We start from the raw sequence: 17054 nt of genomic DNA on the forward strand, positions 1-17054 counted from the left end.
TAATCGATTAAGCCTATAAATGTATGTATTAAATCAAACTACGATAATTCTTTAGTTTGCGGGAAGTAAAGCTTACGACACAGAGTTAAAAGCCGCTGTAGTTGTAACTCTTGAAAGCACTAGAGTTTCGGCATGTTCGTGTCAATCTCTTGTTAGTAAAGCGAGATTTACAGGTATTTTTAATTGTTACAAACATTGGTTTTGAATGTTTTTTAAACATATTGCGTTGCTTTCATTTGCAAATTAAGGTTTATGCATTCGTTTTGCTGATGATTTTGAAACATCGCTGGATGATTGGAAACCAGATCCGATGGACAGCAGTATCATGAACCTGTGTGTTGTGTCTGAAGGAACCTACGAAATATGCTCACAGACTTTGGCACCCCAGCCTAGTAGTAAGCTCTTTTTATCAATCCTAGAATTATGCTGTAAAATATTCTGTCTGGAAACTGCTATCCACTAAATTACTATTAATCGATTAGTCCATTAATTTTAATCGATTTCTCCATTATCAATCGTTTGAGTATTCGCTTACTTAGTTATTTAATCTTTTGCGTATTCGATTGACTCCTGAATTAATATTAGTCTACCCTGAATTATTTTTTAGTTTGCTCGGTTAATAATAGTCTACCCTGAATTAATTTTAGTTATTCGATTAATATTAGTCTACCCTGAATTAATTTTAGCTAATTCAATTAATATTAGTCTACCCTGAATTAATTTTAGTTTACTCAATTAATATTAGTCTACCCTGAATTAATTTTTGTTTACTCGATTAATATTAGTCTACCCTGAATTAATTTTAGTCGATTACTCAATTAATATTAGTCTGCCCTGAATTAATTTTAGTCGAGTACTCAATTAATATTAGTCTGCCCTGAATTAATTTTAGTCGATTACTCAATTAATATTAGTCTGCCCTGAATTAATTTTAGTCGATTACTCAATATTAGTCTGCCCTGAATTAATATTAGTCGATTACTCAATTAATATTAGTCTGCCCTGAATTAATTAAAAGTCGATTACTCAACTAATATTAGTCTGCCCTGAATTAATTTTAGTCGATTACTAAATTAATATTACTCTGCCCTGAATTAATTTTAGTCGATTACTCAATTAATATTAGTCCGCCCTGAATTAATTTTAGTCGATTACTCAATTAAATTTAGTCGATTACGTAACTAACAGATCGCGACGAAATTCTTTTAACTATTTTAGGTATTCCTCCAGCAAATGCAAAATGGATATTGAATGTGCAATGGCAGATGGAAGGTGTTGATATTCACGTGGACACAAATATCGGAAAGCAACTCTCTGCATTGTTCAAAACGCTAACGGCACTAACGGGAGAAGACGAAGGGAACAAGGGAGTTAATTTTGAAGCCAATTTTGAAAATCAAACTTCCAATGAAAGAAGAAACGCTATGATGAAAATTATCTCTTCTGGGGGCGGAAATGCCAATTCTTTCCTTGATGTTGACTGTATGGACGGGGATAGTTCCGACGCTTCGGAAATAATCAAAAGATCCAGAATAAGGGATCAGGTAGGACTTAAACTTTATAAATTTTAACAGAAGTAGAAGCATTGAGGTAATCAAATTCTTCACTTGGCGAAAGTGAATATTCTTGATAAGACACGAACGGTTGGCCCTCTGGTAGCGGTTTCTGAATTTTCCCTCTCCAAATCGTGAGACGCTCGCGGTGGTAGACGGCCGAACTAGATTCAAGCACCCGCGTCCGTGTTCCGCGGCTTTAGTTTGAGGGGAAGGGGGTAGGAAATTATTTTGGAACTCGACCAATTTTTTTCTCTCTAGTGTAGGCGCGATGGAAGCGGTGGCATAAAATCCTCAAATTTGTTCACTAGTGCCAGGATCTATTACCAATGCTAGAGCTCTTTACTTCTAGTCTCATCCTACTTCTGATTTTAATAATCCCCTTCTGATATCATTCATACCATGGATTAACGAACGCTAGGGATAGTTCGTTCCCCCAAAAAGATAACGCATGCATGTTCCAAACGCCCCCTAGCAGCAGCTACTATCCCTAACAGGAAGTTATAAGAAAATTGGACCAAATATCACGTGGTCTATGACGTCAAAATTGAAATACTGCCTAAATTGGGATTTGGGCAAAAACGATTTATTTTGCCGAGAGATGGCGCTATATCTACATCCGTTTTGGTCCAATAAATTGGGGGAATGAAGAGGGGAATCAAGGAATAATTCGGAACATGTAGTTGGCGATAGCATTACATGGGAAACCCAGTTAGTGAACAATCCCTAGCGTTAGTTAATCCATGTTCATACCAAATTTTCTAGGATGTAACAGCGTATCAAAGGAAGAATAGTTTGTATTCTGAAAACACCCAAGGGTTGATGATTGATCCTAGCTTGGAAGCCAAGAAACGGTCACGATTAATTGAAAAAGAAATGAATGAACAAGCCAAAATAATTAACGATTTAAGGTACGCTAATTGGAACAACAGCTCGGGGTTTTTTGTAATTAAAACCAGATAGTTTCAATTGAGCAAGCTAATTAAATTCGTAGACTACTTGGTGCGAGCCAAAGCACAATCGAACAAGAAATGAAACGATTACAAGAACTGGAAGCCGCTGTCTTCAACGATTTCCGACGTGACGTCATAAAGAAACTTCGACGTCAGTCCGTAAAGGCCACATCATTCAAAGATAAACTGGGACTTGGATCACGTCTCGGAGGAGCTGGAAATCCATTATTTTTCCCTGATGTCGTTCATGAAAGACCAGAGTAAGTTACTTATTTATCTTAATTAAATCTAAGTATACTTATTTAATTTTAATGTTTATCTTACAACCTAACTTAAAGGAATAGTTTAACTGAATTGGATTACGCGACTGTAGATGGTTTGGGTAGTTTTAGCCAAGATAGTTCACCAAGTCACGATCAGACTAGAACCGGTTCAGTTGATATTAGCGATATGAATAACCTTTCACCCGAAGATAAGAAAATGTCTCAAAGGTAATTGAGACATTGTTAACCGAATATCAATCAATTAATTTGTGGTAATTAACGCATATTTTATAGAGAGCCGTCATTGGACAGCGTCTTTGGACATCTCGGACCGGGTGGTGAGCCTTACAGCGAGACATCGACTCCTTCGCATGGCCTGGATGGGTGTTCTCCATCAACTCTTATCGCTAAGTTGCCCGAATCCCAAAAAGAACATGTTCCAACATCTCCCAGTACATTGTCATCATCAGAGACTGATCAGGACTATCCACCAGTAGTTTTAAGGTACAGTGTTTCTTAACTGATTACGAGAATCTATGACCTACGTCACAGCGTGACAAGCAGAGACGAGTCGGGCCCCCGATTTAATCGGGCTTTTTCGACCCGACCCGACCCGAACCCGATTCGGGTCGGGTCGGGCAAAATTAATTTCAAAATTTTCCGGGTCGGGTCGGGTCGGGTTTTTATTTTAATTTTTTTTTCCGGGTTGGGTCGGGTCGGGTCGGGTTTTTATTCTAATTTTTTTTTTCTTGTCGGGTCGGGTCGGGTTAAGTTTATAATTTTAAAGTTGGACTCGGGCCGGGTCGGGTCGAAAAGAAAGTCGACCCGACTCGTCGCTACACCTAACTAGAGACGAGTCGGGCCCCCAATTTAATCGGGCTTTTTCGACCCGACCCGACCCGAAACGGGTTCGGGTCGGGTCGGGCAAAATTAATTTCAAAATTTTCCGGGTCGGGTCGGGTTTTTATTTTAATTTTTTTTCCGGGTTGGGTCGGGTCGGGTTAAGTTTATAATTTTAAAGTTGGACTCGGGCCAGGTCGGGTCGAAAAGAAAGTCGACCCGACTCGTCGCTACACCTAACTAGAGACGAGTCGGGCCCCCAATTTAATCGGGCTTTTTCGACCCGACCCGACCCGAAACGGTCGGGTCGGGTTTTTATTTTAATTTTTTTTTTCGGGTCGGGTCGGGTCGGGCTAAGTTTATAATTTTAAAGTTGGACGAAAGAAAGTTGAAAAGAAAGTCGACCCGACTCGTCTCTAGTGACAAGCTCCAGTTTGTAACCACTGACAAACTTATGAAACATGATAATACCAATGAACACCAAGACATACCTTTTACAAACTTTGAGTTTACTTGTGTCCGCCTTCTAGGTCCAGAGGTCTCAGAGGTACTCTAGCCAGTTCTGAACATAACCAAAGTATCACCGATGATGATATCAAAAGCGGATCTACTTCTTCCAAACCACCACCGACACCCGAGCCCAGCATTGATTTTGAGCTTGACGTGAAGGTTTTCTTCAATAGTGGAAAATGCGTCTTTCACACCAAAGATTCTTTCAAAGACGATGATCAAAGCAGACGCGGTACTAAGAAAGAACGAAGCTTTTCCGGTGGCTTTGAATCGTCCTCGCCCAGTCACTCCTCCAAGAAGCGACACGGAAGTGGGCTCAAATTGAACGCTTCTTCCACTAAGCTACGATATTTGCAATCGTCGGCTGCTGGACAAATTGCCGATTTCACTATATTTCTCATTCCTGGATTAGATGTCAAGGTAAGTCGTAAAGGCTGTTATGTTTAGTTGTTTGAAAATCAATTTAATCGATTAAAGGGTTGTTATTCGATTTGAGAACTAATTAAAAATTCCGATTAACTTGGGGGGAAAGTAACATTAATTTATGTTTTTGAAAATACTTGGAATATTCGATTAACAAAAGAATGTCAATTTCACTCTGATTAATCGATTAATACAAGTCGTAAAGGCTACTCGATTAACAAAAGAATGTCAATTTTACTCGGATTAATCGATTAATAAAAGTCGTAAAGGCTAATCGATTAACAAAATAATGTCAATTTTACTCTGATTAATCGATTAATACAAGTCGTAAAGGCTACTCGATTAACAAAAGAATGTCAATTTTACTCTGATTAATCGATTAATACAAGTCGTAAAGGCTACTCGATTAACAAAGAAATGTCAATTTCACTCTGATTAATCGATTAATACAAGTCGTAAAGGCTACTCGATTAACAAAAGAATGTCAATTTTACTCTGATTAATCGATTAGTACAGGTCGTAAAGGCTACTCGATTAACAAAAGAATGTCAATTTTACTCTGATTAATCGATTAATACAGGTCGTAAAGGCTACTCGATTAACAAAAGAATGTCAATTTTACTCTGATTAATCGATTAATACAAGTCGTAAAGGCTACTCGATTAACAAAAGAATGTCAATTTTACTCTGATTAATCGATTAGTACAGGTCGTAAAGGCTACTCGATTAACAAAAGAATGTCAATTTTACTCTGATTAATCGATTAGTACAGGTCGTAAAGGCTACTCGATTAACAAAAGAATGTCAATTTCACTCTGATTTAATCGATTAATACAAGTCGTAAAGGCTACTCGATTAACAAAAGAATGTCAATTTTACTCGGATTAATCGATTAATAAAAGTCGTAAAGGCTAATCGATTAACAAAATAATGTCAATTTTACTCTGATTAATCGATTAATACAAGTCGTAAAGGCTACTCGATTAACAAAAGAATGTCAATTTCACTCTGATTAATCGATTAATACAAGTCGTAAAGGCTACTCGATTAACAAAAAAATGTCAATTTTACTCTGATTAATCGATTAATACAAGTCGTAAAGGCTACTCGATTAACAAAGAAATGTCAATTTCACTCTGATTAATCGATTAATACAAGTCGTAAAGGCTACTCGATTAACAAAAGAATGTCAATTTTACTCTGATTAATCGATTAGTACAGGTCGTAAAGGCTACTCGATTAACAAAAGAATGTCAATTTTACTCTGATTAATCGATTAATACAGGTCGTAAAGGCTACTCGATTAACAAAAGAATGTCAATTTTACTCTGATTTAATCGATTAATACAAGTCGTAAAGGCTACTCGATTAACAAAAGAATGTCAATTTTACTCGGATTAATCGATTAATAAAAGTCGTAAAGGCTACTCGATTAACAAAAGAATGTCAATTTCACTCTGATTAATCGATTAGTACAAGTCGTAAAGGCTACTCGAATAACAAAAGAATGTCAATTTCACTCTGATTAATCGATTAATACAAGTCGTAAAGGCTACTCGATTAACAAAAAATGTCAATTTCACTCTGATTAATCGATTAATACAAGTCGTAAAGGGTACTCGATTAACAAAAAATGTCAATTTCACTCTGATTAATCGATTAATACAAGTCGTAAAGGGTACTCGATTAACAAAAAAATGTCAATTTCACTCTGATTAATCGATTAATACAAGTCGTAAAGGCTACTCGATTAACAAAAAATGTCAATTTTACTCCGATTAATCGATTAATGGAATTAATACAGCTATATAATACCGTATTCTCGTCTAATCGCACAGTTTTGTAATTTTTATAATCAAATCTCTTACGAAAAATGGAAAAAACTTTCCTAGGTTCATTACAACTCCAAGACTGTAATCGGTGAAAGTTTAAGCGTCAGCAACAAGGCCTCAAATTTGAAACAGCCTATGAATATCGATTCCCAAGTTAAAAGAGACGGTGGTAGCTTCTTTGGGCCCAATTTAAATGGTTCTGGTAATCACCAATCGTCATTGGCTTCAAGCGTTGGTCATGGAACTGAACAGCGACAACAACACGTAACGTTTTTCGATCCACCAGTAAACACGACAATACCAACAGTACCAAACAACAAGAAACCTCCGGGAGTTAAAAAAGCTAGCTTGTTTGCTTGGATGACCTTACAAAGCATTCCAGAGGCGAGTAATGCTTAATAATAGCGTTACCATTCTTCTAACATGTGGTCGATTTTGTCATAACTACCAACAGGAAGCCGTCGTAAGTCCTCATATTCTGGACTTCTTGGAACAAGCACTTGAACCTATTCCGTTACAAATAACTAAACCACCACCTACTCAAGTTCCTTCCCAAACAACTTTACAAGCTCCAGGTTGGTTTAAATATTTGCCTTAATAATAGGGAAAGGTCAAAGGGGTGTATCTTAATTAACATGGCTACTCCCCTTTCCACCAAAATGGCGGCGATTAAAAGAGTGGAAAGCTAGTGGGGAAATGCGTCTGATTGGCTAAGCGGGGCTTGACGTTTGAACCACTAGATGCTCCCAGTGTAGTTGACTGGCCTGCTGAGCTTAGCATATACTAGTTTTAGCTAGGTCCTCGACGTTAATGAGTTCCGATTGGTTCCTGCCTTTGACCGGGCAAAATTGGTGGGTAGAACATTAGCCAGTATGTTAGGGGCGCAACAGGAGCCGACATGCGCTTTAATAGGGGAGATGTTTTGGGGTAGATTCCCACCCTACATTTTTGGTTTTTCTTTGCTATCAGAAGCAACAAGTGGTGGTAAAGCTTCTGCTATGGTTGGTGCAGCAACGAGTCAATACGCTGCGTACGCTTCATTTCCGGTGGACGTAATTGTCTACTTTCGAATGCAACCGTCAATCGTTCGCTTTAGCTGCCTTCCAGTTTCCCGTGTTGAGTGTTTACTTCGGCTTCCTTCCGTGGATTTGGTGTTTTCGTCTAAAAGAGCCGAGGATGAACCATTCCCTCTTGAGGGCACACCGAGTGAAACGCCTAAAACTCCCAATACCAAAGGTAAGTACGTCAAGAAACCTGTTCACTATTGCGACGCACTGTGACGGATTGGTTCTCATTTTAGCGTCACAGTTTATGAGAAAAGAGAGTGTAAAACCAGGGTCCGAAGAAGGCGTGGGTGGATTGTCTGGGATGCCAGGTTCAGTCGCCGGTGGACTCAGTATGACCGGCTGTTTAGCGGATTTCTCACTTTATATCTTCCATCCATATGGGGGAGCCAAAAAACCCGGTGGATCAAGTTCAGGTATGTTAATTGAGACTTCCGTGGGAAGTAAATGTACGTTAACGTGTGGTGGCGTTTGGAATGTATTAAGGTGGATCCAGAGACGGGGAAACATCTCCACTTGCTACGAGTGAACGAAAAGATTCACTCAGTCTGCAAGTGGAGTTTGTCAAAGTGAACATATCAAGGAGTCGTAAAATGAATATCTCGTTTGAGAATCCGGCTCAAGCTTCTTCTTCCGTCAATCAGTCATCTTCATCTTCTTCAACATCGTCGAGAGCTTCACAAAGCTGGTCGCGAAGAGATTACGGCTTCGGTGAAGATATTGGTCTAACATCCGTTTCTTTCATATCCGTTCCAGCTGCTGGCGCTGTTATTCGATTTTCAGGTAAAGTTCTTTCATCTTTTCATTCATTTGTCACTATTTGTGAACCCTTTAAACTTTCTTTAATAGCTGTTTGTGACATTGGCTCAGCATCATTTAAATATGATATGCGTCGATTAACAGAGATTTTAGCTTTTCCAAAAGCTTGGTACCGCCGTTCTATAGCGCGCAGAATGTTTCTTGGTGACCAGAGTAGCACTGGTGCTCTTTACAGTGATCAAGGTAACGTCTGCTAAATTATTTCTTGTCTATTTATAGGCCTACATATTTATTCTTTGTCTTTCAGACGATTCTCTAGAAACTAGTAGCAGCAGTGGCACTCTATCACCCAGCATGGGGAAACCGGAATTCTTTTTGTCAAGTACTCCACAAACAGCGTCAGACATTAGTTCTTCGGTACACACACCGGGTGAGAGACCCGCAGCCCATTCTTGCCCCACTGCTCCGCTCTCGGCTTTTGATCAGCTGCTGTTGATGAATGCTTCCCCGCAACATCCCAGTCAATTCTCCACGCCAAAAAGTAAGTTCTAATCACTTTTGTAATTAACCGATTCGATTAAATATTGTATGGCAAGGCTTACGAAATGAACAAAAACGTGTTTTGGTGTTCGAAAATTTCAACTTTGATTAATCGACTTTTTTTTCGATTAATCGACATTTTTTTCTCGATTAATCGACATTTTTTCTCGATTAATCGACATTTTTTTTCTCGATTAATCGACATTTTTTTTCTCGATTAATCGACATTTTTTTTCTCTTTTAATCGACTTTTTTTTTCTCGATTAATCGACTTTTTTTTTCTCGATTAATCGACATTTTTTTTCTCGATTAATCGACATTTTTTTTCTCGATTAATCGACATTTTTTTTCTCGATTAATCGACATTTTTTTTCTCGATTAATCGACATTTTTTTTCTCGATTAATCGACATTTTTTTTCTCGATTAATCGCCATTTTTTTCTCGATTAATCGACATTTTTTTCTCTTTTAATCGACATTTTTTTTCTCGATTAATCGAAAATTTTTTTCTCGATTAATCGACATTTTTTTTCTCGATTAATCGACATTTTTTTCTCGATTAATCGACATTTTTTTTCTCGATTAATCGACATTTTTTTCTCGATTAATCGACATTTTTTTTCTCGATTAATCGACATTTTTTTTCTCGATTAATCGACATTTTTTTTCTCGATTAATCGACATTTTTTTTCGATTAATCGACATTTTTTTTCGATTAATCGACATTTTTTTTTCGATTAATCGACATTTTTTTTTCGATTAATCGACATTTTCGATTAATCGACATTTTTTTCCGATTAATCGACATTTTCGATTAATCGACATTTTTTCCGATTAATCGACATTTTTTTCCGATTAATCGACATTTTTTTTCGATTAATCGACATTTTTTCTCGATTAATCGACATTTTTTCTCGATTAATCGACATTTTTTTCTTCGATTGATCGACATTTTTTCTTCGATTGATCGACATTTTTTTCTTCGATTGATCGACATTTTTTTCTTCGATTAATCGACATTTTTTTCTTCGATTAATCGACATTTATTTTCTCGATTAATCGACATTTTTTTTCTCGATTAATCGACGTTTTTTTTTCTCGATTAATCGACATTTTTTTTCTCGATTAATCGACATTTTTTTTCTCGATTAATCGACATTTTTTTTCTCGATTAATCGACATTTTTTTTCTCGATTAATCGACATTTTTTTTCTCGATTAATCGACATTTTTTTTCTCGATTAATCGACATTTTTTTTCTCGATTAATCGACATTTTTTTTCTCGATTAATCGACATTTTTGTGGATTAATAGTTAAAACTTTCGAATAATTTAATTTCCATATTCAAAAATTTTAAATTTGATCAAGCATAACACTTATCGAACTTTAACCTCGTAATATTACCTTCCTTCTGGCCATAAGTACACGTTAAAAGTCCTCCATAGTAAATGGAATTCTAAATCGTACAACGCGGTATTCCGCTTTTATTATATTTTAGACGCTGCTGATATATTAGCTCAGGCTGGTGAAAGTAATAGTACCAGTACTAGTCTGGGTTCCAACAGCTCTAGCACCGGAAGTGGAAGCGGAAGTAGCACAAACAGCAGTGTGGAAGGAGCGAGGCTCAGGGAAAGGGTTTATTCGCACCCTGCCTCCTTACCCAGTATGATGACATACGGAGGACACGGTGGAAGAGAAGGTCTGAAGCTACACTTTAGAGACACTCCTACTAAACACGGTAATTCGTTTCTAGTCAATTTTTAATCTCGATTAACATTAAAATTAAATTTTTTAATTCAGGAACGAAGGAAGATGAAAAACTAAAAGGTGTTTTGTATAACACGGATGGATCACCGATGCACGTGAAAGGCGGAAGTGCCTGGGAAACTTTGGTTCTGTTTGCAGTTAGTCTCTCAAGACTGAACGTTCAAATGAATATGGGGAATGTCATGGGTAACACCACGTGGCTAACCAGGGATTTTAAATCGCAAGGAAGATTGTCAATCGGAAGTAGTGGCCATAAGAATCTACTTGTATCTGTTGGCTTAGAAGGCTCGTCTCTCGATAGCAAAGGTGGAATTGTTGGTGGAGCCATTGAGCTCAGCCAAATTGATACATACAGTAAGTACATGGTTGTTTCTAAGCGCTTTGGTATTGCCTTGCAGGAGCCTTAAACAATTGCCACTAGATGCTCCCATAGTCGAGGGTTGGAGTTGACTGGCCCGTTATGCTTAGCAAGGGCTAGTTTTAGCTCCGATAGTCGAAGGTTGGAGTTGACTGGCCCGTTATGCTTAGCAAGGGCTAGTTTTAGCTCCGATAGTCGAAGGTTGGAGTTGACTGGCCCGTTATGCTTAGCAAGGGCTAGTTTTAGCTCCGATAGTCGAAGGTTGGAGTTGACTGGCCCGTTATGCTTAGCAAGGGCTAGTTTTAGCTCCGATAGTCGAAGGTTGGAGTTGACTGGCCCGTTATGCTTAGCAAGGGCTAGTTTTAGCTCCGATAGTCGAAGGTTGGAGTTGACTGGCCCGTTATGCTTAGCAAGGGCTAGTTTTAGCTCCGATAGTCGAAGGTTGGAGTTGACTGGCCCGTTATGCTTAGCAAGGGCTAGTTTTAGCTCCGATAGTAGAAGGTTGGAGTTGACTGGCCCGTTATGCTTAGCAAGGGCTAGTTTTAGCTCCGATAGTCGAAGGTTGGAGTTGACTGGCCCGTTATGCTTAGCAAGGGCTAGTTTTAGCTCCGCCCTCGAGAATTAGTTACGATTGGTTCCTACCTTTGACAAGGTAAAATTGGTTTGCCAGAATGTTAGAGGTACCACAGTAGCCAAAATTTGCTTTAAAATTGAGACACTAGATCGAACTTTGCACCTTTATAGGGAAAAGTAGTACATGCTTTGCACAGAGGCGTAACTCTCTCGTCGTTGAGAACAGTGACGTTAAGTATGCGCGTAAAAATTGCGCAAAGTCTCTGTAAGCTACATTATAGTTTGAACCTATATTCTTCTCGGACCTTTCCATCAAAACTTGCTTAGGTTAATGGTAATAGTTAGTATAGGGCGCTGTCTGTTAGTTATGGCATATGGGCTATCCACCACCCCTTTATGCATTATTGAGGGATCACACCGCTGTCTTAGTGTGGACATACCTTTATAGATAAAGCCAAGATTATTGTTATTATTATTAAAAACTCAAAACGTTGCGAACTTTATCATTTTAGTTCATTTGCGTGAAGACTATGGACAAAAACCCGATCACAAAGTCGCGTTGAAACTAGCAGCCCTAGAGGCCAAATTAGACTACATGGGGACTAGCGTGTTGATGAGCCGAGTGTCATCACTCGATATTAACTTGAAGGACGAGTGGCAAATCAACAATATATTACAAGCCGCGGCTAAGTTGAGTTCCATGGGACAAACACACCATCACCATCATCACCACCACCATCAAAGGAAAAAACAACAGGCCTCATCAACCGCGTCGGATGAGGACAGCGAGATTGGATTCGCTAAACATCCCACAAAAAGGTAAGGGATTGCGTGGGTGAAATTGCAATCTACACTCTCCCCTTTGCAATGAGTTTTACCATGATATGTTCCTCAAGTTTGTCACTGGCTACTGAGAGCTTGTCATGAAGTGACGTACATTGTAGACTTTAAGCAAGTCTTGGCTGTGGTTTAGTTTAAACAAATGTCACAAAATGGTCCCATAGTCGAGGGGTGGAGTTTACTGTCCCGTTAAGCTTACCAAAGGCCAGTTTTATTTCCGCCTTTGTGGACGAGTTCTAAATGGTTCCAGTCTTTTGGCAAAGTAACATTGGTGCCAACATGATAGGGGCGCCACAGAAGCCGACATTTCTTCAATAAAAAAAACAATGTTTCAATATTGTGATCGACGGTAATCCCATTACAGGCCCGCTCTTATTTTTGTTCACGGAATTCTGGGATGGGACCAGTTGCAATTACTCATTTCCAAATCAACAACCACCGATCTGATGAAAATGTACACGAAATTAGAAGAATTCTTTTCGCAGCAATTTCACAGCAGTAAAAGAGTATTTTCCTCTCTTCAAACTGCTAAGCTGCAACATCACAGGTCTATCATACGAAGACCATTAAGACCAAAACCTACCGAAGGTATTTACCATGTTCTTCAACCTTTAAAACGACGCATGCTTACTTAACCATGTATTGTCATGTACTTGTAGGGACGGCACCGACTAACGCGAACCCAGAAGCTAGACATCATAGACATTGGCAAAAGGTCCTGGCACTAGTGTCTGGGTTGCAAATGACCACTTTACCAACATCGTTACCGACTCATGGCACCATTCTTGGAGGAACTATGGAATTACGTGGAAACAATATTTCTTTGGCCTGTTTCCACGGAATTAACTTTCGATCCAAGTCATGGGCGATCTTTAGTTTGAAAGAACCTAATATTGTTTTCTCAACTGAAGCCCAGGAAGTTATCGATAAGGATGGTAAGTTTATTGCTTTTTACTCCTACAACTCTCAAGTCTCGGCTGTGGTTTAGTTCAAATAAATGCCACTAGATGCTCCCATAGTCGATGGGTGGAGTTAGCTTAGCAAAAGCTAGTTTTAGCTCCGCCCTCGACGTTAACGAGTTCTGATTGGTTCCTGCCTTGGCTAGGTAAACTTGGCGTAGATTAGCCAAAATGTTAGGGGCGCCATAGGAGGCGACATTTGCTTTTATATAGCTCGAGTTGATGACAAAAATACATGATACTGTAATCGTAGCATGACTAGTCATGAGGTCATAACACATGTTGAACCCTTTGTCGTTTCAGGTGCAATGAACACTCACATTGTTCAGAACTTATCATTTGGTTTGGGTCAGCAATCTTTAGGGGAACAAGGACACCACCATCATCAACATTCCAAAAGCATGGCCACTGTCTGTAAGATATCGCGGAATGTACTGTTCCCGCCGCAGTTTAAGACCATGCAGGAATGGTTTCATTACTCCTTTTCCACTAGTGACCTCGATGGTAACATTTTAACTTGTACTTTTAATTAACTTGATAAGTGTATTGCCATTATAAGGGATTTGTGGGTTTATTTGCTTATAGACGTAAACCGATTTCCAGTGCTGGAGCACGAAAGAGAAGCAGCAGCGGCTGCAGCTGCTGCTGGTGGTGGTAATGTTCCGGTTCATGACAGACGGGCTTCCGTGGCGACGTCAAAGGGACCCGAATTGAGTCATAATCAGGAAGTCATTTTTGCACTACCTAGCTTGCAATTTCATTTGAAAACGGAACATTTCCAAACTGAGAAAACACCAACTATTAATGGTAAATATTTAAACCTTAAAACCAAAGTTCGTAAGATATGTTCCATATGTTTGTCGCTGGTTACTGAGAGCCAGGGCCGGAAATACGCACAGGACACTTTACATTGTCCAATAAAATTTCAAAATGTCCCATAATTTTTCTAAAAGCTATGGGGGTCACTGAAGATGCGATACTATTTTTGCACACTCTAATGGACAATGTCCTAAAAAACTAAGGGGGTCACTGGACAGTTTGACCAGTGAATTTTTCCGAAGTTTTGATAGCTTGACAATGGAGAAGCGACACTATTTTTCAACATTTCAGTCACAATGTCCTATAAATTTTCCAGTCAAACAGGGGTCACTGGACACATGTCCTATAAGACATATTTCAAATTTCCGGCACTCCTAAGAGCTTGTCATGAAGTGACGTAGGCCATAGATTCTCGTAAAGTGACTCCTGGTGAGGCGCTGTCAAAGGCTTAGTAATGCAGACTAAATAGCAAGATGAACTGTAAAATTAACCGAGTTTAGGACTTCAAATCTCGCTTCAATTGAAGGGACACAGGGAATTCTGGATACATTTAGGTGTGGGCGGAGCTTGTATAATATATGTTTAGAGACTTCGCCAAGGCCTAAGAATTCTCGCATCGTTCTCGAACTAGCTCTCATTAAGTCTCTAGCATTATGATCGGAAGTGTCATAGTTATGGAACATATCTTACAAACTTATGGTTAAAATTATGTGCAGAAGGGACACCGGGAATGCTGGATACATTTAGGTGTGGGAGGAGCTTGTATATTATATGTTTATAGTCTTTTCCAAGGCCTAAACGTCGTGAACTTAACATTGTCCTTTCTCTGCTTTTTTCCTCATATTTTGTTTGTGTGTTTTGCAGATCCAAAGCCAACTGTGGAATGCAGTTTTGTAACAGAATTTGATGATCATATATTTGTCTCTGTGGATGCGGAAGCATTTTTCTTCCTCCATGATCTAATTACTTCTTATATAAAAGAAAAAGATAGTAAGTCATCAAGACTGTTTTTATTTTATTTTTATGGTTTCACGATTCATCTTGTTGATAAAATGTGATGCACTTTTTTTTTCTTAGGTAGTTACAGTAAAACTCAGTCACCTGACAGTGACAGGAGAAGAAAAGTTGCAGATCCAACAGAAGCTTTGCAGAAAGATTGGCGAGATTATGTTTGCCATACTTGGCATTTAGAACCCACTGTCAGGTATTTATCATATCTATTAAAGTTAATAAAACAAAATGGCCGGGGCTCAAAGGTCTCAAGGTAAAGTTCAGGTAACATAATATTATACCTTAAAAGAACGGACTTTTTCTAATTATAAAAGGAATTAAATATTAAAAAAAGGTTAATGATCTCTTATTACAAAATAATTAGCATTTTATTAGTCTTAAAAATAATCACGGACTTCTGCGCCGCCATTGCTTTAGTGGTGTCTACCAAATGGAACCGCTACGCGCGTGATCGAGTTGGCTATTACCTTCCTTATCCTTAGTCCTGTGAGAATTCAGCCAATCCCTTTAGCGGTAACTGTTTCTGGCTAGCAGACGCCACTAAACCAATGGCGGCGCAGTAGTCCTTGATTGTTTTTAAGACTAATTAAATGTACTAATTATTTTGTAATAAGAGATAATTTATTTTTTAATATTTAATTCCTATTATATTTAGAAAAAGGCTTCTTTTAAGGCATAATGTTATGTTGGCTGAAATTTTCCGTTAATTTGGGCTCCGATTCTCTTAAGCCTTTGGCAGTTCTAGTTTCTATCACATTTTAATCAATATTTCATGAAAAACTATGCCTAATGTTTTTAAATCAGATTGCAGTCATGGGCTGGAAAAGGCTTTGAACCATATGGTGTAGATTATATTCTCCAAAAACTTGGATTTTCGCACGCTCGCGTAACCATTCCCAAATGGACGCAGAGAGGATGCATGGATCCCTTAGATAAAATCCTCTCTGTCGTCATGAAGCGAATGTTGTCCGCGGTTAAAGAAGAGAAAGACGTCACAACAACGGCGTCTGATAATAATCCCTAATACCTATTTAATGACGGGAGTTCAGTTCAGTTCAGTACAGGGTCAAGTTGTAGGCAACGAGGCAAGTAATGCCTTTGATAAGCCTTCGTCTCGGCTTTGTGTAAATGACATGACAGTGAAGTTGGTTGATTACATTTTAAAAATTGATTCTATATCATACTATCGCAATTTTAATATACAGACAGTTAATTTTAATTAGTTTTAATTCGGTTAAATTGGAAATATTTAGCCAGAACATTTATGGGCCTTGGCTAGTTATGAGGGTAGATTTTTGCGTCTCAAAACAGTTCCCTGTGATTTAGGCCTAATAGGTGTAAACATTCCTAGAAGATATTGTTTACTTTTAATTATTGAAAGAGTTGTTTCTGTACTTGAGTGAAGTGAACTGAACCAGCGCATTACCAAAGGTATTGTTTTTGTAAATAGTGTACCACTACGGAGATTTAATGTAATTAGTATTGTGGAATTTGTAAAAGTAAACCTTTTGATTTCATTTTAGGTCAATTTTTATCTTCAGAGTTTAATATCCCCAATTAATTATTCGTTATTTTTCGGAGTTGATGGGTATATTCGCAATAACGTATATATGAAATATTATATTGGTAATTTAGTCATAATACAGTATTAATCGTGTATTGGTAATTCATTAAATTTTATCTATAATCTTATGTTCAATCTCCAATTATGTGAATGTTTTATTAATTAATAAATTATACGTGTAAAAACATTGGTGTTTCTTGACGTCACGTCTCGTAAATAAATACTGAACATGGCTGGCGTGGCTTCTGGTAGGCGTAGGCACGTGACGTTAAATATCATAGAGATACGGGTTCTGATGTCATAACTGAGTCATATTACCGCCGAGCGCGTGATTGAGTTGGCTATGGTTTCACGCAAAGGTAAAAAACTAAAAGCTAGATATAAAATCTTTTTTAGAATATTTATGCGACGAACTCAAGTAATAGA

The 17054-nt window shown here is 38.2% G+C and overlaps 1 protein-coding gene across 1 annotated transcript in view; it reads left to right on the top strand.

The window, feature by feature from the left end:
* tweek (transmembrane protein KIAA1109 homolog tweek) overlaps positions 1-16813 on the top strand; it is a 51409-nt gene extending 34596 nt beyond the window's left edge. Inside the window, exons 55-80 of the mRNA XM_089836304.1 lie at positions 56-173; positions 249-395; positions 1219-1544; positions 2319-2464; positions 2548-2766; positions 2845-2997; positions 3064-3273; positions 4140-4539; positions 6435-6476; positions 6696-6762; positions 6833-6949; positions 7344-7610; positions 7675-7854; positions 7925-8221; positions 8288-8440; positions 8505-8738; positions 10236-10475; positions 10538-10858; positions 11948-12254; positions 12640-12863; positions 12935-13210; positions 13538-13738; positions 13820-14041; positions 14918-15043; positions 15131-15257; positions 15869-16813. Coding sequence (XP_089692430.1) covers positions 56-173; positions 249-395; positions 1219-1544; positions 2319-2464; positions 2548-2766; positions 2845-2997; positions 3064-3273; positions 4140-4539; positions 6435-6476; positions 6696-6762; positions 6833-6949; positions 7344-7610; positions 7675-7854; positions 7925-8221; positions 8288-8440; positions 8505-8738; positions 10236-10475; positions 10538-10858; positions 11948-12254; positions 12640-12863; positions 12935-13210; positions 13538-13738; positions 13820-14041; positions 14918-15043; positions 15131-15257; positions 15869-16088 — 5340 coding nt within the window. The 3' untranslated portion in view covers positions 16089-16813. The remainder of the gene's footprint in view (positions 1-55; positions 174-248; positions 396-1218; positions 1545-2318; positions 2465-2547; positions 2767-2844; positions 2998-3063; positions 3274-4139; positions 4540-6434; positions 6477-6695; positions 6763-6832; positions 6950-7343; positions 7611-7674; positions 7855-7924; positions 8222-8287; positions 8441-8504; positions 8739-10235; positions 10476-10537; positions 10859-11947; positions 12255-12639; positions 12864-12934; positions 13211-13537; positions 13739-13819; positions 14042-14917; positions 15044-15130; positions 15258-15868) is intronic.
* The last annotated feature ends 241 nt before the right edge of the window (positions 16814-17054 follow it).

The sequence above is a fragment of the Phalangium opilio genome, unplaced genomic scaffold (assembly GCF_054372755.1).
Source record: "Phalangium opilio isolate 3A_F unplaced genomic scaffold, DU_Popi_V2 ptg000042l_1, whole genome shotgun sequence".
Lineage (NCBI taxonomy): Eukaryota > Metazoa > Arthropoda > Arachnida > Opiliones > Phalangiidae > Phalangium > Phalangium opilio.